The sequence below is a fragment of the Sminthopsis crassicaudata genome, chromosome 6 (assembly GCF_048593235.1).
Source record: "Sminthopsis crassicaudata isolate SCR6 chromosome 6, ASM4859323v1, whole genome shotgun sequence".
NCBI classification, from domain to species: domain Eukaryota; kingdom Metazoa; phylum Chordata; class Mammalia; order Dasyuromorphia; family Dasyuridae; genus Sminthopsis; species Sminthopsis crassicaudata.
In genome coordinates this window covers 196,005,201-196,029,980 of record NC_133622.1, presented here as the reverse complement: position 1 = coordinate 196,029,980, position 24,780 = coordinate 196,005,201, and the positions used below count along the sequence as shown (strand labels likewise).

General features: G+C 36.2%; 1 protein-coding gene across 1 annotated transcript in view; it reads left to right on the top strand.

Moving 5' to 3' along the window:
* SPON1 (spondin 1) overlaps positions 1-24,780 on the top strand; it is a 362,466-nt gene that overhangs the window by 315,602 nt on the left and 22,084 nt on the right. Inside the window, 1 exon segment of the mRNA XM_074275432.1 lies at positions 15,036-15,237. Coding sequence (XP_074131533.1) covers positions 15,036-15,237 — 202 coding nt within the window.

Genomic DNA, 24,780 nt, shown 5'->3' with positions numbered 1-24,780 from the left:
CCCAATTATCTCCAGTGCAGAGATGTTAAACCACATACAGAAGCAACACTCCCAAGTATGGTCTGAACCAGATAAAAATGTAAGTGGAAAATATTTAACAAAATAAAGAAAAATAAAACAAAACAATGTTAATTTGTGGTTTTCTAATTTAACATGTGACCCACAGTGGTCCTTCTGTTTGATTCACTGGCCCCACCTGATTTTGAGTTTGACACCGCTGTTGTAATGCTCCGATTTATCTCTTGGATAGCCCAAACTGGTGTCATTTTTCTAGTGTCTTATGAGAATTCTCTTTCCCTGCTTATGTTCAGCAAATATAGATGAGATTTTGTTCCTCGTCTTGTTTGAACTGATAGTTTTTGAGATAAAATAGTTACAGAAGGTTGAGACTGGATATTCCTACAGATAAAACACAGCCAGTGAGTTTAATTTACAAATAAAAAAAAGCTTCTTCCTAGACCTAGGTCAGCTGCTGCTTAAGTTTTTATCTCCACCCTATCCTATCAGTTTGGTTTGTTTCATAGCTTTTAGATTTAAAACATCTTCTTGAAATTTTTCTTTAATTCCCTAGCTACCATAACATTACCTCACTTTGTTTTAAAATTTTTAACAGCTTAGCTACGATCTTGTTCAACAGCTATAACAACTGACATGAATATAGAGCCTTACGGTAAGTGAAACACTTTTCACATATAATCTTATTTTAGTCTCTCACATGTAAAAATTGTGAAATATTAAAATTATCATCCCATTTTGTGGATGAGGAAATAGAGGCAAAAAATTGAACTTGGGTCTTCCTGACTGTAAGTCCAAAGTTTTAATATACCACATATTCTCTTGGGATACATTTTTCTCATTCCTCATTCCCTCTGATGTTGAAACCAAGAGGCTATTCTGTTTAAGTTTTAGAGGAGTGATAAAGATTCATTGAAATTGGTCCCTAGCCCAACATGTTGAGCCATAATCCAATTGAATATCCAACCTCATTAGTATGTTCCTCTGTCCATGAGGTAGAACAATCTGTTCTTGACTAACTTTAACTTTCTATTCTGTATTCCTACCTACAACCTCTAGATGGTGCTATATGCCTCTAGCCCAGTCATAAAAATTTGAGAATGTTTGGTTAATTCCTGAAAGTTGAGAAGAAGGACAGATTGCCTTTTTCAAATAGGGATGGAAGGGAAAACCTATTATGTCCCAGTATGCATGTTCACGTGCACACACACACACATACACATGCAAGAATATCTGTATTCCAGGTACACAGAGAGATAGAGATGCTATTGACTTTCATTCCAAAAGGTAATATAGCTGATATCAGTGAAACACAAACATACAATATGATTTATAATGAACCTTAACTCCTTCCATATTTAGTACAATGCTTGGTACATAATGAGTATTTTATATTTTTATAATTTTTCCTTTCATTTCTCCCATCTACTACAGGCAGTTTTGTGTTTGTTTATGTAAATAGGACTCAGATCCAATGTAGAACTGATTCCTTCCAAGTATGGTCATGGTAGCAAATAAAAATAAATGGTACTTGTGTATCATTGACAAGGAGAGCATTTGAGAATACAAAGAGAGAATTTTTTATGGTTTTGAAATCAAGCCATGTGTAAAGCACACTACAGAAGTATTTCAATTTTCAATGGTGACTGGACTCAACAAAGTCTATTTTTTAAAAGTATCTCTCTTTCCTCTTCCTATCTAGTTTCAGGTAGGTTTCCAGTTTCTGATAGGCCTAAACTTCCTGGATGTTACTATTAGATCATATCTATGGATGATTTCCTCCATTAAAATAAAAAAGAGTGTTAAATATTTCCATATCATGTAACATTGGTTTTCCCATGTGGTGTCACCAATTTGATCATTGGCTCTTGGAATTTAACTTTCAGAGGCCATCAGTGAAACCCTAAATCAAATTTCTATCAAGTCAGCTGAATTATTGAAGATCCTATAGGCCATAAGTGGTAAAACTGGGTTTGAATACAGTTCTCTGATTATAATATCAGCATTCTTTCCACTCTACCATAAAATCTAATTCCATAAATTCTGGGTCCAAGTTTGGATATGGCTGAGAAGGTATCTTTATAGAGCCAAGGAAAGGAGTAATTCCCTGTCTTTCAATCACAATCCAGTCACCTTAAGAAGGCAATATTCCCTTTGATAAAGCAGTCATGTCCCCAAGTCTGCCGTTGTACATTATATCAGTGCCCATGAGAACTGACTAGTAGTCTCCTTGCCTTATTCTTGTAGCAGAGAACAATTGCACAGGGTCAAATGAAGAATGGCCTCCTTTGCAGATGTTTGGCATGTGGATATCATGTGATAAGAATGATAGCAGGTAAATCCAGGCTTTGTGCAGAACAGCTGCATTAGTTTTCTTGTTTAGTTGATTTAGAGTATTCCACTCTTTGTGGCCCTATTTGGAGTTTTCATGGCAAAGATACTGGAGTGGTTTGTCATTTCTTCGTCCAGCTCATTTAATAATTGATGATCTGAGGTAAACAGGTTTAAGTGACTGTCCAGGGTCACACAACTAATAAATGTCTGAGGATGAATTTGAACTCAGGTCCTCCTGACTCCAAGGCATCAATCCACTGCATCAATAGCAACGGTCAAGGCTCTTGATCTTTGTCAATTATTGCCTAATAGATTACACATCCATTTCAGATTGGTTTTGGAGCTGTGATTCACATAGTCTACCATGCCCACCATTCCAACCTTCCAATCACCCCACAAACATACACATATACTTTCATTGTGACTTTCTAGGATTTGGAGTAAAATAGAGGAAATCAGATTTGTCCAAGTACTTTGTTGATCCTCTTAACTCTGGCTAGCAGCAATTAGTGAATAGGTAATCAATAAAAAGAATAGTTTAGATGCCATCTTTTCCATAAATAAATCTATTCCTCCTTATCAAAGCACATCCCTTTCTTTTACCATTTCAATGATATTCTTAGGTATTACTCTTCTCCTTTGTCTCTTCTCAAATATAACCCACACATGGGCCTGAAGACTCCTATCTCTGTGAGTATTTACTCTTTTTATAATTTGATTAGATTAGCCTGCATATTGCCAGTCCTGGTTTTGGGTGTTAACCTGGGTCAAAGTCTCATAGCATTTATGTATGCTGACTCATTTCCCTTCTTATTTAGTGTTCTTGTGATCTTCTGAAAAGTAGTTCATTCCTCTTCACACAAAGTAAAATTGGATGAGTCTCCATGTGAAGCTGAATTCCTGTCTTGCCAGTATTTCTTGTCCTAACATACTCATACAGTGTTATAAGGTTACTTAGTTCTAAAGATAGACTAGAGATAGCAAGGTTAATTTCTAAATAATTGAAAAAGATCATCTTTGGGCCTGAGCCAGCACTTGTCCAGGTTCTCTTTTATCTTCCTGACCTCACTTGTTCTGCTCTCATTGTAAGCTTGCTTTATCCCATTAGCTTCCAGAGGAGTAAAATTGATTATATAATTTCTCATTTTAAACTTCATATATATTTTTATTAATTTCATATGGGTTGATTTTTGGGGGGCCATAGTTTTGGCCTTTCAAAATTTTGAAAATTAATTCTTTTAACCCAACATGTAAGCTGTCATTTACAGCTTCTATCATCATCTAATTTGCCAGGTGTGCCATCTGTTCTAGCAGCCAAATTATCAATAAAAATGTTAAACAGCAGAGGGCCAAACACAGATCCCTGGAGTGTACTGACAGAGACTTCCTATCCTATAAAAGTATCTCATCAATCTATGGGTCTGAACCTTCAACCAGTTTAAAAGATACCCAAATATACTCTCATCTAGTTCATATCTAGCGCATGGGAGAAATATGAATTAGACCAGATTACAGGAAATAATAGGATAGTGTTCAAGTCATTCTCATAGAGCAAGCATTTATTAAGCATCTATTATGTGTGAGACGTTGCAGGCCCAAAGACAAAGCCAAAAAAAGCATAAAAGATATTGTCAAGTTCTTTATTGAAATCTGGACATATTATTTCTACACCATTATCTACTAGACTAGCTTCTCTGTCAAAATAGAACCTTGTTAGTTTGACATGAACAGTTTTTGATAAAGCCGTGAATATTCTTAATGATTTCCTAGACACGTTCTAAATGCTCATAAATCAGTTCTTTAATAATGACTTATAAAAGTTTGTCAAAGATCAACCTTGATTATAAAATTGTAGTTTAAAGATAACATTCTGTTCTCTTTGAAAAATCAAGACATTTTCCTTCTTCCAATTCTCTGACACATCTATATTTTCCCACAATTTCTCTAAGTTCCTTGACGTGGCTTTACCTTCATATCTGTCAGGTCTCTCAGTGCCCTGGGATGCAATTCATATTGACCTGGTCCCTTGAATTTATTGAGTGTAAAATAGATGTTCTCTTATCTCACTAAATTTGAGTTTTAGCTGCTTGTTAACTATTTTCTTTGCTTCTTCCCAGTCCAAAGATCATTCTCCTTGGAACAGAAAAAGGAAACAAAATAAAACCTGATTGGTTCTTCCTTCTTATTTCTGTTTTCATGATCTCATCTACCTGTCCTGTTCCTTTTTTGATATTTCTTTATCTCCTCTGTCCCAATACACAAGGGAAATAAAAGAGTTTTTGTTGTTGTTATTGTTGGCCTTGGCAGAAATCATCAACATTCGCCCATACTGTTTTTAATAGTATTTATACTTTTTTTAACCTTGATATGAATTATTTTAATGAAAATCATGTCTATCCTTAGGGGGATTTGGATTGTAAGCCATATGTCTATTTTTTTTAAACAAAGCTTCATTCCTGTTAAACAAAGATTCTTAACCTGACAGAATGGAGAAATTTCTGGGGACTTATGAATTTAAAGATATTTTGATAAATTGTATTTCTATATAGTACTTATACTTTTTTTTAAAGGATTATATTTGCCCTTGGCATTCATTCTTCATTTTCTCACTTTAATTATATATGTTGTAGATGTCTTTTTAAAACCTCAATTGCTCAAAAACTTCTTTTGGATTCCAATTTTTTTCTTGAAATATTCCTTTTCCTTCTTCATGACAGTCACCTGTGTTTTTAGAATTTCATTATTTTGAGGTTTCTCTCTCCCTTTTGTCATAGAATCTGTTTCCCATTCATCTCTTGACATATGTTGGGATTCCATTCTGCTTTTCTGTCTCAATATTTTTTGTTCCTTGAAGCTCTTCTTCCATTCTTTCAAGATGTATTTCATTCTGTCTGATAACCTACAGTAAAGAGATGAACACCTTCTACTCTTTCACCTCCTCTGGACAGAGATTCACACTTTGCACATACAAAGCATTCCTTGAAACTGACAAAAAAGAAATGGACTCTCTCAGCATGTCATCACAAAATTCCCCTTGCCTTCCAATTCTTGTAAAGCATCATTCATGGCCTTTGTCATTTTTATTCTAAATTTTATTGCTAGTCCTGGTTAACTGGAAACTCCTCATTGGCCAAGCCTGTTTGTTCTTCTGTAGACTCAGTTGAAAGGCTCTCCTGACCAAATCTAACTTTATTATGTCTGTCTTGCCTCAAGATATGATTGGTGACCTGCTTTAATTAGTAATTAACAGCTTACTGCCAAGCTTTAATGGAAAATGAAGCCATTTCAGTAAGAAGGGAAAGTCTTCCTTGTATTTCTCTGGCTATTTCACTGTATTCACAGTTTGGATTTGCCATTTAAGGAAGAAATCAATTATTTAGAAGCCAGTCTTACCTTCAGTCATATGGCTAAGCTAATAAATAAGGCCTCAATGAAATATAGCCTCATTCCTGTAAATTGCCATTTACAGGACACATACAAGCTTTCTTTCCAAGTAGAACCTTAGGCCCAAGTCAACAGCTTTTGAATGGGAGAAGCTATACAGGAAATCATAACGAGTAAGATGTTTAATAAGTTATGAACAAATGAAAAAAGGAAGGTTGTGCTCTATATTTAATAATAAGTTGCTTAAAATTAATATTGGAGTTTTAAAAATTCAATCATATCCCCTGTCTTTTCATATTATTTCATTGATGTATCCTTTTATTTCCTATAAATTCAACTCCTGTATCAAACTATCACAATTTCTATCTTAAATATCTGCTGGGGAAAAAAACCCCACAAAAATCAGGTCAGTAATTTTGTCCAAGAAGTGATTGTCCCAGATTTCTTTTGCCCAAAATATCTACCTAGGTATGGAATTGGCCCCATTCAGTCACTATTAGTGAAGATACTTTTTTTGCCCAAAGATATTTGTTGAAAGCTGTTCATCATAAACCCTGAAGAGCATATCAGTGTTTCATAATAATAATGATGTGATTCACATGAATAGGAATGATAGTGCAAAAAGGGATCTGAAAAGCATTGCTTAGGATTAGAAAATTATGAGCAAGCAACTAAAGACCTTAGGGGACACAGTTAAGAATGACTTCAGAAAAGATAAGTGGATGTGAAAACAAGTTAAAACTATGGTACCTTAGATTAGGTTTTAGATTTTGGGCTCAAGCCTTAAAATATCAGAAGGATGGGCATTTGGAAAGGGAGATAATACACTGAACAAGATCTGGTCAAAATTTATTTGATATCTTGCAAAGCTTGTTTTAAAAAAGGTGAAAAAGATAAATAAGAGAGAAAATATTCCTTTTCTTGTATATCAACAGAGATACAATGTAGGGGAAAAAACAGATTTAAATAACTCAGTATATAAAATCCAATGAGGGGAAGTAATAAAATACATTGTCTTGGATGTCTGTACATAAATTTACAAAGTTACATGTACAGTCAAAGTGAACTACAGATCATAATGCAAAGAGGTAACTTTGTTTCCATGTGGATTGCTGAAATAGGACCCATTACTGGAATATAATTCTGAAGAGAATGCCTTTTTCAAAATATACATAATCAACCAATCAGCAAGTACTTACTAAATATTTACTCTCTCCCAGATATTGGCTAAGTCCCAGCAGTACAAATACAAAGCAAAAATAGTCCCTGCTCTCAAGCAGATTGCATCCTAATGAGGGAGAATAAATACACATAAAAAATGAGTAATAAAATGGCCACAGAATAGAAACCAAGGACCTTTAGGAAAGAAGGCACTAATAACTTGTGGGAAAAGCCTCCTTCAGAAAGTAGCATTAATTTAGTCTTAAAAGGAACTAGTAATTCGGTGAGACCAAGGGGAAGGGAGAAATATTCCAGGTAAGTTGAATAGCTAGTGCAAAGACAAAGAGAGCATGTGTGAGGAAAAAATAAATATGTAGCAAAACTGCATGGACTAATGTGTAAAATAACTGGGAAAATAGGAAGGAGCCATGAGGAACTCTAAATATCACATAGAAAAATGTATATTTGATTCTAGAAGTAACAGGGTTATTGTAATTTATTGAGGAAGAAAATAACAGGTCCAACCTGAATTTTAGGGAAGTCACTTTGACATCTGGAAGGAAGATGGATAGGATTATGGAAAAAATCATGGAAACCAATTAGGATTTTGCAATAGGCCACATGAAGTTTATGAGGCCAGATGAAATGATGACTGTGTAAATGACAGAAATGACAAGATTTGTCAGCAGATTGAATATGTGGGGTGAGGATGAGATATTGAGGAGGATGCCGAAGTTATGAACCCATCTGATGGAAGGATGGTGGTACCCTCAATAGTTATAGGGAAAGTTTGGAAGGGCATTGGTTCAGAGTGGGGAATATCATGAGTTATGATTTAGATTTATTAAATTTGAATTGCTCATGAGAATATCACTTGAAAATGTTCAATAGACAGTCGGTAATATGGAGATGGAGCTCAAGAGAGAGACTAGAGCTGGATGTATTGATCTGGAAGACATTTGCAGAGAGAGGATAACTGAAAACAATGGAAATAATGAGATTATCAACTGAGAGAGAGCATAGAAAGAAAAGTTGGACCCCAAGACAGGGCCTTGAAATATACACACAGCTCATAGATATGATATGGATGAAAATCCAGAAAAGGAAATTGAAAAGGAATGATCAGAAAATTAGGAGAAGAAGGACACAGCAATATTAAACACACACACACACACACACACAGGAAGATGTTTCCAGTGTGTGATCGTCAATAGTATGAAATGCTGCTGCAAAGAGGTCAAAAAGGGATAAGGATTGAAAAAAGGCCATTTGATTTAGCAATGAAGAGATTATATGGAATGATATAGTGTGTAGAAGGGTCTAGTGACAATTTGTTGTTTCTGTCTTTTAAGTAGGGCAGAATTGAACAAATGTATGACAAGGGGAAAATATAGAGAAGGCTATGAGTAGGCTGGGTACCTCTTATGTCCCACCTAGACCTACAGGAACTTGGTATCTTGGTACCTTCTGCTCTGAAGTAAGGTCAGTTTAAATTGCCACTTACCATTTCTAATTCAGAACTATTTTGCAGATTATAATATTAGCAAAGGATTTAGGCTGCCTTGGGGTATTATTTAAGAAATATGCATTCTTAGAATGGGCAGTCTCCATTTGCCCCAAAGTGCCCCTTAGGCCAGGTCGTAAGTGGCTATGAACCCACTGATGGGATATAATTCCATGTCTAGGCAGTAGGGTTAGTGCTTCAAGTGGCACTGGCTTATCTATTGAGGAAGCCTATTGAGAGAAGGCCCTCTTCAATATAGCTGAAAGTTTGACTCAATACACACAAGAAAATACAAACAAGTCATTAATTATGTCTACTTGGGATAATTCTGAAAATGTGGACGTATCTGATCAGAAAAAAGTATTCAAATCCAATGGCCAATATCTTCTCTGAGTGATTTATTTTGGGTCAAATGGCACCATTAGAAAGACTCTAAAAACAGTGCTAGAGATTATGAAGTCCTAGAAATTACACATTTGACTTTTGGGGTACAGGTGGTATTTTTCATCACTGCTGCTAATTGAAGGCATATATTTCAGAAGAGAAAACCAGAACTGAAAGTGAACAGCTGGTTGGGAATATGGTAACTAAGAATGTGTGTTAAATTAATGGATAATGATTTAAAATATAGGAATAATGGGCTCTTGGCCAGGACGAGAGTGTTGATAATGAGGACTCGTAAAATATATATTTGTCTGGGGTCTTTAAAATCTGATAGAGGAAAACCATAAAAATGAAAGTAAAGGAGTTGAGGGAGAACTGCTCCTCTATATCTTCCAAGCCAAATATCCAATAGCAGGAACCAATATAACATAAAAAGAAGGCAGGAGAGATAGGTCATTATTCACAGAAGACAATATCCCAAAAGGTGTGAAATAAAACCCATAGCCTCAGATTGTTATGTAAAAATGCAAAAATTATGCATAATAATAGGGGAAATGGAAATACTAATGCAAAAAAGCAATTTCAAACTCATATCACTAACACTTGGTTAGGATTTGTAAGTGAAATGGTCTCAGGCAGAGCACATTTTATAAAGAAGAAAATCTATAAAATGGATGTTGTATGATAAGATATATTTGTGATGAAATCCAAGAAGTAAAGGACATAATGAAGAAAAATGTCAGAATGAATCTGATGAGACTCTGTGAAGGGAGAAGCAGATATAATATTGTCATGGCAATATTCTGTAGACTGCCTAGCCAGAGCACAGAAAAGACAATACTTTTGAGAAATGTCCCAAACTTGGCATGAGAGCAAGATAGAGTATTGGCAGAGAGTTTCAACTTTCCAGACAAATACTCTCCCTGTCTTTCTCTTCCTCTGTCTCTCATAAGCAGAACAGCTGAGATATATATATATATGTATATGTATGTATGTATATATATAGTCTTTGCTTGTTCTAATGAAAACTTTTTTTCCCCAAAGGACGAGAAGAAAATCAGTCATAATCTGATATACAAATCAAATATGTGAAGAGCAAACTTCAAAGAGTTTAGAAATAGGATGGAGGGGATTAAGAACTGAGGGATGAAATGCTCAGAAACAAGAAAAGGAAAAACTGAATAATGAGAAGATGTAGAAACTCGGGGAACTTATTCACCAACCATGTTGTTTGTTAAGATTCATATAGTACATAAAAGTAAGGGCAAATAATGGATGATCGATACATAAGAGTAATGCAATTCTGTAAAATAATGTCAAAAGTACTTATGCAAATAATGAGTTGATTCTGATGAAGAACATTAATGATTAAAAAGATATTTTGAGGCATGTTGGAAGTAAGGAGGGATGGGTAAGACCACAGCTATAGATAGCAGAAAATACAATGATAATGAATCATCGAAGGCAGAAATACTCAATTCTTAATCTACCTAGATAGATAGTAGATAGATGGATAAGTAAATAGATAAATAAAATTTCATTTGATCAAATGGTCTTTAATTCCCTGGCTTCCTTTTTCATTTTAATAGTATTTTATTTTTTCCAAATACATAGAAAGATAGTTTTCAACTTTTCACCTATGCAAAACCTTGTGCTCCCATTTTTTCTCCCTCTTCCTCCCACTCCCCAAGACAACAAACAATTCAATATGATTAAATATGTGCAGTTCTTCCAAACATATTTCATACTTATCATGTTGCACAAGAAAAATCAGATCAAAAGGGGGAAAATGAGAAAGAGAAAAAAAAGACCAAACTAACAACAAAAAGTGAAAACATCATGCTTTGATCCATGTTCAGTCTCCATAGTTCTTTGTTTTGATGCATATGGAATTTTCCATCACAAATCTATTGGAATTGCTTTGAATCACTTCATTGTTGAAAAGAGCCAAGTCCATCACAGTTGGTCATTATGTAATCTCACGATTACTATGTATGATGTTCTCTTCACTTTGCTCACTTCACTCAGCATCAGTTCATGTAAGTCTTTCCAGGTTTTTCTGAAATCAGCCTGCTCAACATTTCTTACAGAATGATAAATAAAATGATATTGTATTACCTTCATATACCATAATTTATTCAGCCATTCCCTGACGGGCATCCATTGATTTACTAGTTCCTTGCTAGTACAAAAAGGGTCGATACAAACATTTCCCCTTTTTATTAGCTCTTTGGAGTACAGGTCTAGTAGAGTTATTGCTGGACCAAAGAATATGCCATTTTATAGCCCTTTGGGCAGAGTTCTAAATCGCCTCCTATTATAATTGGATCATTTCACAACTTCACCAACAATGTATTCGTGTCTCAGTTTTCCCACATCTTCTTCAGCATTTACCCTTGTCCTGTTTTTACTATTTACTATCCTGTCATCTTAGACAATCTGAGAGATGTGAAATAGTACCTCAGAGTTTTGGCCTAAACTTTAAAGGAAGTTAGGAATTCCAAGATGAATGACTCTTTATAAATAGAATTCTCATTCAAACATAGATTGAACTTTGATGGCCTCCAGGGTCCTTTACATTTCTAAAGTTCTGTAACTTGACGCTTCCTAGCCTTCCTAACCTGCCTTCTTAGGCCTCCTTAGTTCCACACATGAGAAATCCCTGTAACTGGAGTTTTAATACCATTTTAATTGGCTCAGGACCCCTCTGAAATCCTTTTCTCTCCCCTCCTGAAGAAAAAACCATGGAGAGCTCACTGTGCCCAGAGCTGCATCCCCATGTACTTCCCAAATCAGAATTCTAATTGCCTCAAATTTTCAAATATACCTTAAAGGCAGTCAGTTCCTCAAAGTGTGGGTCATCTGTTACTAGAGATATGATGTTTCTGTATGTCTTTGTTGGAATTATTGTAATTTGCAAATGATTTGGCCACTGCTGGTAACAGTTTGTCAGCGGGGAAAAGAGTGAATTCAGATCTCAGCTCTGCTGCTTACTCTGTGTGATCTATACAAGTCACTTAACTTCTCTGGTTCCCATCTTCCTCATTTGACAAATGAGGGGGATTATTCTATGTGATTTCTTTCCAAGAGCTTCTCTTTGAGAAAAGATCCATGCAGCTATGCTTACTCCTCTCCTAATTGCTCTACCTTCTCTCCCAACACCGATCCAGCCTCCTTTTGTATGTTACCTTTCTCTCTCAGAATGTAAAATATTGGAGGGCAGGGATTATTTTTTAGTTTTTAGTTTTACTTATATTTATACACTTAGAATTTAGCACAGTGTATAGCACAGTATATAGTAAGGGCTTAATAAAAACTTCATCTTGTTAGGCTCTCAGGTCTCTTCCAGATCTAAATCTATGATCCAATTATCTTCTTAGGAAATTGGAAAATAATGTTCTATTTGCACAGGGAAAAAAAGTCTTCATTTGTGAATAAGCAAACAACCCAGTTGGGAGAGGGTAATCTCCTAAAGTGAGAGGCAGGGAATCACAACAGGATCCATGCAAATAGGATACTGCAATCCAGACCAGATTGGGTACCAGCATTTTCTTTAAAGAACCAAAACCCAAAATACAGAGATACAATAGAAAACTAGTTGCAAGAGAGAAGATACAGGTTGGGAGATCTGTTTTGTATCAGAGGTAAAATATAAAGTATGTCAAGGAAGTTCAACATTTGTTTGATGCCTTATATCTACCTCATGTTCATTTTCAATTACATCTGACTCTTTTTGATCTCATTTAGGGTTTTCTTGGCAAAAATACTGGAGCAATTTTCATTTCCTTCTCTAGCTCATTTGACAGATGAGGAAATTGAGGCATATGGTACTTTCCCAGAATCACACAGTTTGGAAGTGTCTGAGGTCAGATTTGAACTCAGGAAGATGTTTTCCTGACTCTATGCACTATGGCTCCACTCAGATCCTTAAAGCTCTGATTTCTAATGGTGGCTGCATACATTCCCTGCAACGACATGTTCTCGTGGGCTGAATCTACCATTTTCCTTCCAGTTCCAATTGTGCCAGAAAGAATGTAAACTCCCAAAGCAGCGAACATTATTGTCTGATGTTTTACAGCCACCAGGATCTTGTCACTTCAGATATGAATGAAGTAACCTTACACAAGAACGTACAGAGAGGTATTATTCAGGAAGCATTTCCTCAGCGTGAGGATTCAAAGGAAGAACCAAGATTGAATTGCCGGTCTCTATAGCAACAGTCCAGTGTGTCTAACTCAGCCCCTTACCCTCTTTATCATGTTTGAGACAGCTAGATGGGGGCAATGAATGCCTAGGCAATTTGTGATAGCAATGAATTCATCCCCCCAGACCTCTAAGCAGGACTGATGCATAAAGTCTTCTAATTGGTAGTAAGTGAAAGGCTGTGTTCTTTCTCCCTCTGCAATTTGGAGAGATTCATGAATGTTAGAATCCCTCATTCTATTTATGAGGGAAATTTGGTTGTCCAGACTGAGGCATTCATGTGTCAAATGGCGAATCAGAATGATAGAATCTCAGAATTGGAAGGGACCGTGCAAAGCAAGTGTAATCGTTAGCTTTGACAAGGGAGTTAAACTATGACACTGATGATGACCTTGACTTTGTGTGTTGGATGACCTCCATCTCTTTAAATCTATGATCCTATCAGAATGAATAAAGAAGGCAACCATTTCATGCCAAATGTCTATTACTTTTCTAGTTAAGATCTATAACTATAATTTGGTGATTTTATTAGATGATCTTGTATAAGGGATAATAACTTGTATAAGGGATAATATATAGGGATAATTCTTTTATTTTTACTAGTTATATCTGTATTAAGTACAACCTATTTTTGAAACACATCTTCTGCACTTTAATTAATGACCCATCTATAGTAAATCTCATTTTCTCATATTTAACTTAATCTATTTAAAAGCCACTGCGCCAGAGTACTGAACATGGAGTCAGAAGACTGGGTTCAAATATTTTCTCTCATATGAACTAAGGGCTTGACAATGGACCAGTGGCTTAGCTTTTCTGAATCTCAATTAGAATTAAAATGATACCAGTAAATAGCACCTTCCTTACAGAATTGTGAGGATCCAATAAGAAGAATCCAACAACATAAAAAAACCACCCCACCATATAATTGTGATGCTGCTATTATTATTATCATCATCTAAATGCTTTTGTTATTATAATTATGATAAATTACAAATTACTTCTGACAATGGTTCAGGGACTAGTAGAGGAAGTGGCGTCATTAAGAAGGGAACAGATTTGAATAAGCAGAATTATGGAAAGACAAAGTGAAACAGGAAAATGAGAATATTGGGAATATTATGTTGTTCAGGATTGCCGGCATGGAGAATATAAATGGTAACTAGATAAGTAAAATGTGGGGTGGTCTGTGTAGCCCAAAAGTGGAGGAGCTTACAAATATTAGTAAAGGAAATATTATTCAGGAGGCTGTCAAAAGTGAACAAGGTTAGACCTGTGCATTTGGGAGATTAAACCATCATCATGGTGAAGAATGGATTGGAGGGAGGAGAAACTAGAGTCAGGGATACTTATTCAAAGGGTAAGGCAAATAAACAAGGCAAAATGCGACAAGTGTCTGAGTTAAAATGATGACAGTGGGAATAAAATGAAGGAGCTTTAATGAGGGAGTCCTTGCATAGGTAGATTTCATAGGACATGTGGAGGATTTAAAGAAAGGGATGAATCAAAGATAACTCAAATCTTCATATCTGGATGAGACTAGTTACAGAAATAGAGAAGTAAGGGAAAGAAGTAGTTATGGGGAAAAGATGATGAGTTTGGTTTTGGACATGATGAACTCAAAATTCCTGTGGAAAATGGGCTTGGGGAAAAGAAACTGAGATTTAAGAAAAGAAACAGTCTAGTTAGTACAAGATAGCCTGATAGGATGAGGGAGAAAAAAATCAATTCTGGAGCAATTATATAATTTTCCCATCTGAACTCCGTTGTTTTTGATCTAGAACAGATTGCTTCATAAAAACTTATATAATGCCGTCCAGATTGGATAAGGTCCTCATGAAGGTCTTGGGAGCACTAGAGAAGTATGGGTACATCCTGTAATATCAAACAGCCATAGATATTGCTATTTATCTCATTTTTTCAGTGATTCATGAAAAAGCATAAATCATTAGTAAACAGCACAGAGAGGCCCAAAATCTGCACTTGCCTCCTCAGTAAAAGAGTCTAATAGGAGCAAATTACCTACTTCTGTTATTTTGTTTGTTCCCAGGAGAGCAGCACCCTCGGCTGAATTCTCTGTGGATAGGACTCGACACCTAATGTCCTTCCTGACCATGCTTGGTCCCAGCCCAGACTGGAATGTTGGTTTGTCTGCAGAGGATCTCTGCACCAAGGAATGTGGCTGGGTTCAGAAGGTGGTCCAAGATTTAATTCCTTGGGATGCTGGCACCGACAGTGGGGTGACCTATGAGGTATGTGTGCATGAGTATCCCAAAGATAAATTAATCTATCATTTACATATATATATGTATATATATACATATATTTATATATAATCTATAAAATTTAAAGATAATTTAAAAATGAACAAATGAATGAATACAGAAGCATTTATTAAGCACTATGTACAAAGCACTGTGCTAAAGCTACAAAGAGAGAAGTTTAAGACAATTCCTGCTCTTAAAAATTCACATTCTGATGGGTTGACAACACATATGGAAGGTTTCAGCTGCAAGGCAGGTGGAAAGGTTCCATGATCCTTAGGGTGTGGTAGCAAAACAGATGACAGTGCATCATCTACTCTAATACTCACTGATAAAATAATATCACTTTCTGTGCATCATCTACTCTAATACTCACTGATAAAATAATATCACTTTCTGATGTCAAACTATTTGACAGTGCCAAGGAATTTGGTGGAAAGAACTATCTTTTCTAAGTCTTGTGTAATTATCCCTGGAAGTAGCAGCCCCACTTTAATCTCAAAGGTGTTGCTTGTATGGTCTATGGCAAAAGCAAGACTGGTAATGTAGGAATAAAAAGAGTGGAGATGCTGGTATTCCTATGATCTGATTTATCTGCTGGTTCAGAGCAGTTGGTGGTGGTGATGTTGAAGTTGTAGAATCTCTTCTGCACAGTGATTTCTCCCTTCAACGATGGCTTCAGGGTTTGGATTGAAGTATAAGTGATAGTTGGAAGGGACTGCTATTTCCGAGGCTCCAGGATTCATGGTCCTGAACTATCTTTATTGAGTTCTCAAGGGAGGTGGCAGTCAAGGTAATATTTGTTGGTGGTTAGATCCTTCTGTCTTCCCTTAAGGAAGCTTGTTCAATCAATGAATAAGCTTGTGAGCCCTGACAATCCATAGCCTTGTTCTCTTTTGATGTGGCTAAACTTATGAACCTATTCTATTTGCTTCCCCACCCAAAAGACATAGCCCAAAGCACCAAGTACTAGTGCCCTGCCATCTCAAGGCTCAGTCCCTGAACCACCAAGTGATGAGTCATGGCACAATTCTTCTCCCTGATGTCTATCTGAGAGACTAGGATGCCCCAGAGAAATCTTTATTTTATTTTCAAAAATATGATTTTCTTCCCTTCCATCTCCTTTCCCTCACCCTGATCATTGTTGAGAAAATAGGGGAAAAAAACTGACACAAACATGTGCAGTCAAGCAAAACAAATCCCCACATTGACTATATGGGCATGTGTCTTCTGGAATTATTTTTAGTTGTTATGTTGATTAGAGTCCTAAATCTTTTCAAAGTGGACTTTAAAATTTGGTTATTATATAGTTGCATAAATTATTCTCCTGGTTTCAGCCATTTCACTCTTACCAAGTGAACATTCTATCCACTGCCCCTAAACTGCTTCTAAGGATACTAGACACTGAATTGAATTTCAAGAATCAGATCAAATGTCATGTATTCTGAAAATTCATCATTTACAAAGTGCAAACGTATTCAACTCTCCCTTCTCTGAATCCCAGGAACACTTGGGATTTTTATTCTATTATAGCACAATAGTATTTTATCACTTCTACACTTCCAGGAATTTTAATTTTTTCTTTCCTTCCTTTCTCCCTCTCTCTCTCCTTTTCCCTCTTCCCCTCTTCCTTTCCCTTTCCCTCTTTCCCTTTTTCCCTCCCTTTTCCCTTTTCCTCTTCTCTCTCCCTTTCCCTTTTCGCTTTTCTTCTCCTCTCTCCTCTCTCTTTCTCTCTCTCTCTCTTTTTCTCTCTCTTCTCTCCTCCCCACCAGGCAATTGAGGTTAAGTGACTTGCCCAAGGTCACACAGCTAAGTGTTAAGTGTCTGAGATTAGATTTGAACTCAAGTCCTCCTGACTTCAGGGCTGGTACTCAACTATGCCAGCTAGCTGCCCCAAATTTTAATTTCCTACCTATAAATAAATTATTATTTTTAAGCTTGATTGCTCAAATTTCAGGGTCACTTCTCCTTCCCTTCTACCAGTTCTAGTGCATCACTATTATCTGTGCCCCTTATGGGGGCAACTAGTGGTACACTGCATAGAGGACTGGGCCTGGAGTCCCTTCCTAGTTTTGTGATTTGAGACAAGTCACCTTACTCAGTTTCCTTCTCTGTGAAATAAATTGAAGAAGGAAATGGCAAACCACTTTAGTATCTTTGCCAATAAAACCCCAAATGGGGTCATGAAAAATTGGGCATGATTGACAAATGACTGAATAACAATGGATGTACCCTTTGTGGTTTTAAAGACTTCAGCTGCATCTTCTTGAAATGTCATCTTTCCAGACAGAAAGTTATTTAAAATTACTGTCCATCTTCCTTCTTTAAAATGTCTTCAGCCACATTATCTCTTTCTTCAGATTCAGGGACCAGAGCTTCATGATATTTTTTAGGTTCAGAAACACCAAGATTTTGTTTAAATAAAAAGTGAATGTTTTCTATTTTGCCCATGTTAGCCCTTACCTGATGGTGAGTCAAGATCAAATAAGATAATGGACACTAACTTTTGTAGACATTGTAAAGTTGTGAGAGTAAAATGAAAAATGTCTCATTCTTTGTGGGGCTTAGATGCCATATTGGATAAATTTAGTGATGGGAAGATTGAAGAAAGTCTGGAATTGACAACTGTCGCCTCTGGCTGATGAAATTGTCTTCTAAATCAGATTGAACCTGGCACTAAGGAATAGAGTATTGGAAGTATTGGAATTGATTGTAAGCTGCTTGAGGGAAGAGACTTGTTTAATCAGGGTCTAGCAGGATCTATGTATGCTACATATACACTAGGTGTAAAGTCAAAACTTGTTGAATTGAACCAAATTCATAATCTCTGCACTAGCAGTCATTCACTTAGATTGTATTAAATGTCTAACTCCCAATCATTGTGCTTGGTCAATGTTTCTTGTGCAGTTTAATGATCCCCATGTACTTTTCTTGGATCATGACTGAAATATTCCGACAACTAATAAAAGTTTATTTCTTCTCTGAACTTTTTACACTTGGTTATACTGAAATTCTTCTTCCTGTGCAGTTTATGGAAATGCAATGGCCCATCTGGCTATCTTTTTTTTTTTTTTTACATTTAGAAAGACAGTTATCATCTAAAGTAAAATTTTCATAGTAAACTCCTTGCAGATAATTTATTAGATCACTTTGAAAATCATTTACATTCCTAGTAAAAGATTGTTTATTCTCTGAGTAAAAAGACATAGAAGCACAGAATTTGATGCTTCAATTGCCTAATATTGGACTAACAATCCTAAATAGGTCTTTATACTGTTGCTAGTTGAATGAAAAGAATCCTCTCTAAGGAGAAAAGCAAGGGACTGATAAGATGCTTTCATGACACAATGGTACAGATTTGGGGAGGCTGGTTATCTGGATGTCTGCATGTGTGTGCATGCAAACCTTTGTGTTTTATATGCACTTTTCTAGGAAAGTCTTGTGCATTGAACTATGCGACTAGCTCTCCAAATCTATAGGCACAGAGAATGCCCAAAGCCCAAGCTAGCAAAAGTCTTTGTCACGAAGTCAAACACAGCTGCATGCTTAACAAGACCTTTTGAACTCTTTCTTCTCCTCTTAGCCATCACTTTTTCAGGAATTGATTGATATTGGAATGGGGTAGAAATTTCATTCATATTTGTTGTTATTTCAGTTATTTTATTCAGTTTTGTCTAACTTCATGACCCCATTTAAGGTTTTCTTGGCAGAGATAATGGAGTGGGTCACCATTTTCTCCTCCAGCTCATTTGGATGAGAAAACTGAGGCAAACAGTATTAAGTGACTTGTCCAGGATCACACAGCTAGTAAATGAGCCAGTAGATGAGTCTTTCTGACTCCACGTCCACTACTCTACTCACTATATCAAATCCTAAATAAGGAAACTTCTACTAACGCAAGTAAGCATCTCATCAGCAATTTGCAGTGTGAGAGCATTTCCTCAAGCATTAAGGCTCACACAGTCTGTATGTGTCAGTAGCAAGGCTTAAAGCCAAGTATTCCTGGCTCTGAGGTCGACATTCTATCTACTGCTCCTAAACTGCTTCTAAGGATACTAGAAACTAAATTGAATTTCAAGAATCAGATCAAATGCCATGTATTCTGAAAATTCATCATTTACAAGATGCAATTGTCATTCAACTCTCCCTTCTCTGAATCCCAGGAACACTTGAGATTTTTATTCTATTAATTGCCACTTAACTATGTTCTATCTATTGTTTTGTAACTGGTTTGCTGTGAATGTCTCTCCAATCAGATTGAAATTTGCAGGAACAATATTAAAGACTTCCCATATGTTCTCTACAATACATAACATATAATGCATAATACAGAGCATATAATAATAATTCTTATTTAGATAGCTTTTTTGGAGGCAATTGAGATAAGTGACTTACCCAGGATCATGCAAGGAATAAGTGTCTGAGGATGAGGATGGATTTGAACTCAGGTCCTCCTGACTTCAGGATTGGTACTCCTATGCAGTCTACCACCTAGCTACCTACCCTTACATAGCTTTTAAAGATTTGCAAAGTGATTTAGCTTCACTATTTTATTTTATGCTCACATTTCTGTAAGAGAGATGTTATGGTAGTACACATTTTACAGATGGGGAAACTGAGGCTGAGAGAGTAATTTCCCTAGGGTCACATAACTAGTTATGTGGCTAAGGCAGGATTCAGACTTGTCTTCCTTATTCCCAATCCAGTGCTCTATCTGGGATGCTATTCCACTTCTTGGATGAGCTATGAAATAGACACTTAATTGATTCTTGTGGGATGGTTGATGATAAGCAATATAACATAGAAAGGACTGGACCCACTCTCTGACACTTATTACCTGTCATAGGAGGCAGCTAGTTGGTACCATAGTACAGAGCCTGGAATCAAGAAGTCTCACTTTCAGGAGTTCAAATCCAGCTTTAAATACTAAATAATTCTGTGACTCTGGACAAGTCACTTCACCCTGTTTGTCTGACTTTCCTCATCTGTCAAAAGATCAGGAGAAGAAAATGGAAAACCACTCCAGTGTCTTTGACAAGAAATCCCCAAATGAGGTCACAAAGAGTCAGATATAACAGATCATAGTCAAATTATTTGTTTCTTCATTTATTAAAGGGAAACACTAATACTTCTAGCATTAGGGTTATGAGATTCAAAAGAAATAATGCATGATAAACACATGTGTCTATTGTGGTTAACTCTCCTTTTCCACCCTTGGCTTTCCAGAATGTTGGATACTTACCAATGGTAGGTCCTAGGAAATGTAATTATGAGATCCCTGTCCAGGTATGGAAATAGTAGGGAGGCACTGTACTGTAGGAAATCTCTCTGCAAGGAGTCTCAATCTGTTTTTCTAGCAGGAAGAAAAATGACCTGACTGAACCATGTTTGTAGTGAAGGAGCCAAAAAGGAGATTATCTCCTGCCCCTTTCTTCTTCTTTTAATGTTTGCACTTTTGGTCATGACAATCCCTTGATTGGGGCCATCAATGGAAAGACACAACATACACAAATGTCCATAATGAAATTCCATTTTTCCTTTAGTTCTGGCAGATTTATAGGCAGGTGACTATTTATATGAACTAGGGCAAGAGCAATTGTCCTCAGAGCTATCCAGCATGTCCAGTTGGCAAGAGCATGAGTAGAAAATCCTTTAAAGACCAGATGATCTTCTCTTCTGTTTGAATGTAGTCATGAGAGTATCTTACCCTCTGGAAGGTAGCATGGTATAGTGAGTTGGAAGTTAGGAGTTCCAGGGATAGGTTGTCTCAGTGTTTACTAGTAGTGTGACCTTAAATAATTCATAGCCATATTCTGACCCTCAATCTATTCTTGAGCAAACAAAAGATAATAATGCTACTCTAGCTGATCTCACAAGAGCTATTATGGGGATGAAATGAAGTCATAGATATGAAAACATTTTGAAAAGGTCAAGATATTATATATGAGTAGATTTATTTTTTTAATTTAGCTTTGCTTTAGAAGATTTAGAGTCCTGATGAAAATGTTAGAGGTTTTTTTTCTTTACTTAGTTCTTTTCATTGACATCTTTTATTTTTACATTGCCTATATTTTTCCTGTATTCCTTTCTTTTCCCTCTCTCAGAATAACATCCCATATAATGCATATTTTTTCAAGAGAAAACAAAACAATTAAAGAGAAACATATAATGCCCCCCCTGAAATCTATCATAGATTCAATTTTCCATATTCCTGACCTTTATATAAGAGTACAAAGAGACATCTCTTCTTATCTCCTGCTGAAGGCTCTGCTTGTTATTGATTATTCTGCAATATTCTTTTCTGATTGCTTTATGGAGTATTTCCATTTACATTGTAGTAGTCATTGTATATATTGTGTTCCTGGCTCTGGCCTCTTTACTCCACATCATTTCATAGAGATCCTTCCATGCTTTTCTATGTCAATCATATACATAATTTCTCACAGACAGTGATATTCTGTTACCTTCATGTACAGTGTCTCATCAATGGGTACACACCATTCCTTTATATGGTCGTATTTTTATCTCCCCATTTGGGTCAGAAAAAAGATCCTTTAGTATACAGACTCTGTCTCTCATTTATATTCCCCTTAGTGTTAAACATGGTTTTAGGTATAGTTAGGCACTCAGTAAAAATTTACTGAATGAATAAATCCAAAAAGGAATTATATCCTTCTGTTAAAAAAAAGGTGAAGTCTTTGTCATTGAAACCTGATCTTCATATGAACTTAAAGAAATTTTAATGATTGCCTATAATTAGAAAAATATAGAAAATAAAATGAAACTATTAGAACCATAACTGAAGTTTAAAGGGAAGCAGATCTTTGCTCTGCATGGACTGGAATCCCAATTATAGATAAAAATAGATCATTAGAAACAACTAGTTGGTATAGTGGATAGAGCACTAGCCCTGAAGTCAGGAGGACCTGAGTTCAAATCTGGCCTCAGATACTTAATATTTCCTAGCTATGTAACCCTGGGCAAGTCACTTGACCCCAATTGCCTCAAAAAAAAATAGATTAAATTTCCAGCCTGCTTCTCCTACTATAACAGTATCAGTATCCATAAGATTGGCCCCAAATATATTTTTCTTATTATTTGGGCATATGAATTCCATGTATAAAATAATTTGCTTCAAGTCAGAATTGGGTTCAAAGTAGGCAAATCCTTCTGCAAGGGCCCATCTGCTTACCAGGCACTGAAGAGAGTACAGTGTAAGTATACTACATACCCTTTATCCTTTGGGGATTTCTCAGTCTGGTGGAAGAAACAAGACATACACACAAAAAATGAGATAACATGTGAAGAGTACATGAGACATCAGAAGGTCAGACAAGCATTTTAAAAATCACAACCATAAAAGCAACTCAGGGGGCACAAAGTCCATCCTGCGCCTGAGTATGCATCTTTTCTACAATATATTCATCAAAGTTTCTTTGTGAAGACTTCTAGTGCTGAGAACTGCATCTTGCACTTTTAACAGCTTTAATGGTTTAAAAAATAAATTTCCCTTATACTGACTAAAATCCAGCTCTCTGCAACGTTTACCATTCCTCCAAATTCTACTTTCAGTGAGAGAATTCAGAAAAAGAAGAATGTAAAAAGGGAGAAGGAAGGAGAGGAAGAGGGGGAAAAGAAAGGGAAAGGTAGAGAGCAGGAAAAAAGTGGAAATAATAAGATAAAGCTTTATAGGATCACAGAGAAGGGACTCTATAAGCTAAGTCCAATCCTTTCATTTTGCAGATGAGGAAACTGAGGCAGAAAGAGATTAAGTGACTTGCCCAGGCTCACATAGTTGTTAGTGTCTGAGGCAGGATTTAACTCCAAATTATCCTGTCTGCAAGTCCAATACTGTACCTCCTCACTGATTCAAATTGGGCAATAGGATCTTTGCAAGTAGCAAGGAAAATAAAGTAGGAAAAATAAGAATCTAAGTACAATAAAATTCAAATTTCTCTAGCTCCCCTCCCATCTGGTAGCCTTTCAAGTTCCCACGCTCTTTCCTTCTGTCCGGGTGGGCTCCTCAGTTCAGTTATAATCTAACCTTGATCCAGGTTTACACACCTATAACCCAGCCACTCTCAACAGCAGTTGTAAGTAGTAAGAAGGACAATTCTTTTTTTTAACCTCAGGATATCCACACTATGTATCCCTAGATCACTTCTTAGCTACAGCTGCTGCTCTCCAGCTTCTGTGCTCTGAGCAAGTGTCTGGAAACCTCCACCCCTACTATCTTCCTTCTTCTGGCATAGAATGAGTCACAGGGGTGTGTAGACATAGATGAGTTATATTCTGCATTACAGAATTCATTACATATTTTCCCCAAACTCATCCCTCTTCTGAGCTTCCCTGTAATTGCTGAGGATACCATAATCTTTCTAGTCACTCAGATTTAAAAACTTTGCTATCATCCTTAACTCTATACTCATTCTCATCCCACATATCCAGTCAATTGTCACATCGGCTCATTTCTACTCAAATATCATGCCTTACAAATACTCTCTCCCCATACTCATGCGTCAAACACCTTAGTAGTACAGGTCAGACCTTATTCTTACTCACCTGAAATAGTCTCCTAATTGATCTTTCTGTCTTAAGACTCCTCTCAGTCCAATTCATTCTCCACATAGCTGCCAAAGTGATCTTAGAGTATAAGGCTATAGAACTACCAAACTCAAGAAATTTTGTGGTTTCCTACTGACTTTAGGATCAAAGTTATTTCATTTTTTTAATCTTTTTAAAAACTTGTGGAAGTTTTACAAGGCATACAATTACTCATGCAATGCATGAAGACATTTTCCCTTCTTAGGAGAATGTAAACTCTTTGAAGGCAGGAACTGTGAGTTTTTTTGGTTCTTGTTTTTACCTTTTTGTCTACTGTATCCACCACAGAGTTTGACCTATAATAATGCTTGTTGAATGGAGTACCAAAATCTAATTTCATCTGTAATATTGTATTAATTTTGCACATCATGTTTTAGGACCAACATTGACATTCTTAATCACATCCAAAGGAGAATAATCAAGCTAGGAAGTATACTTGTTGTTTATCTTGGAGCTATGATAGCTAATCATATCTTACATCTCACCATCACATATATAACAGATACCATCTTTATGATCTTGAACTATAAAACCATGCTCTTTGATCATAACTATCTTCTCTTCTCTGTGTGACTCCTCCTAAATATATTCTTTATCTTCACCATAACTTCCAATACCTCCATCTATCCTTTCTCAGAGGTCTTCACCACTATTGTTCAGATATCATTTCCATTCTTCACAATTAATCAATTAAAACACAGTATCTCACACCCATAAAGCCTTTTTCTACTTCTGATTTTTCTGCTCCTGTTTAGCAAATCCAACCTGGGATTATTATCAACATCTAGGATGCTGAATTATGCAGAAAAAATCATGAATTGAGAAGTTATGGATTCAAGATTCAAAATGAGCAAAAGTACCCATATTTTTCCATGACCAATGTTGGGTTTTGTTTTGCTTCACTATGCATGTTTCTTACAAAGGGTA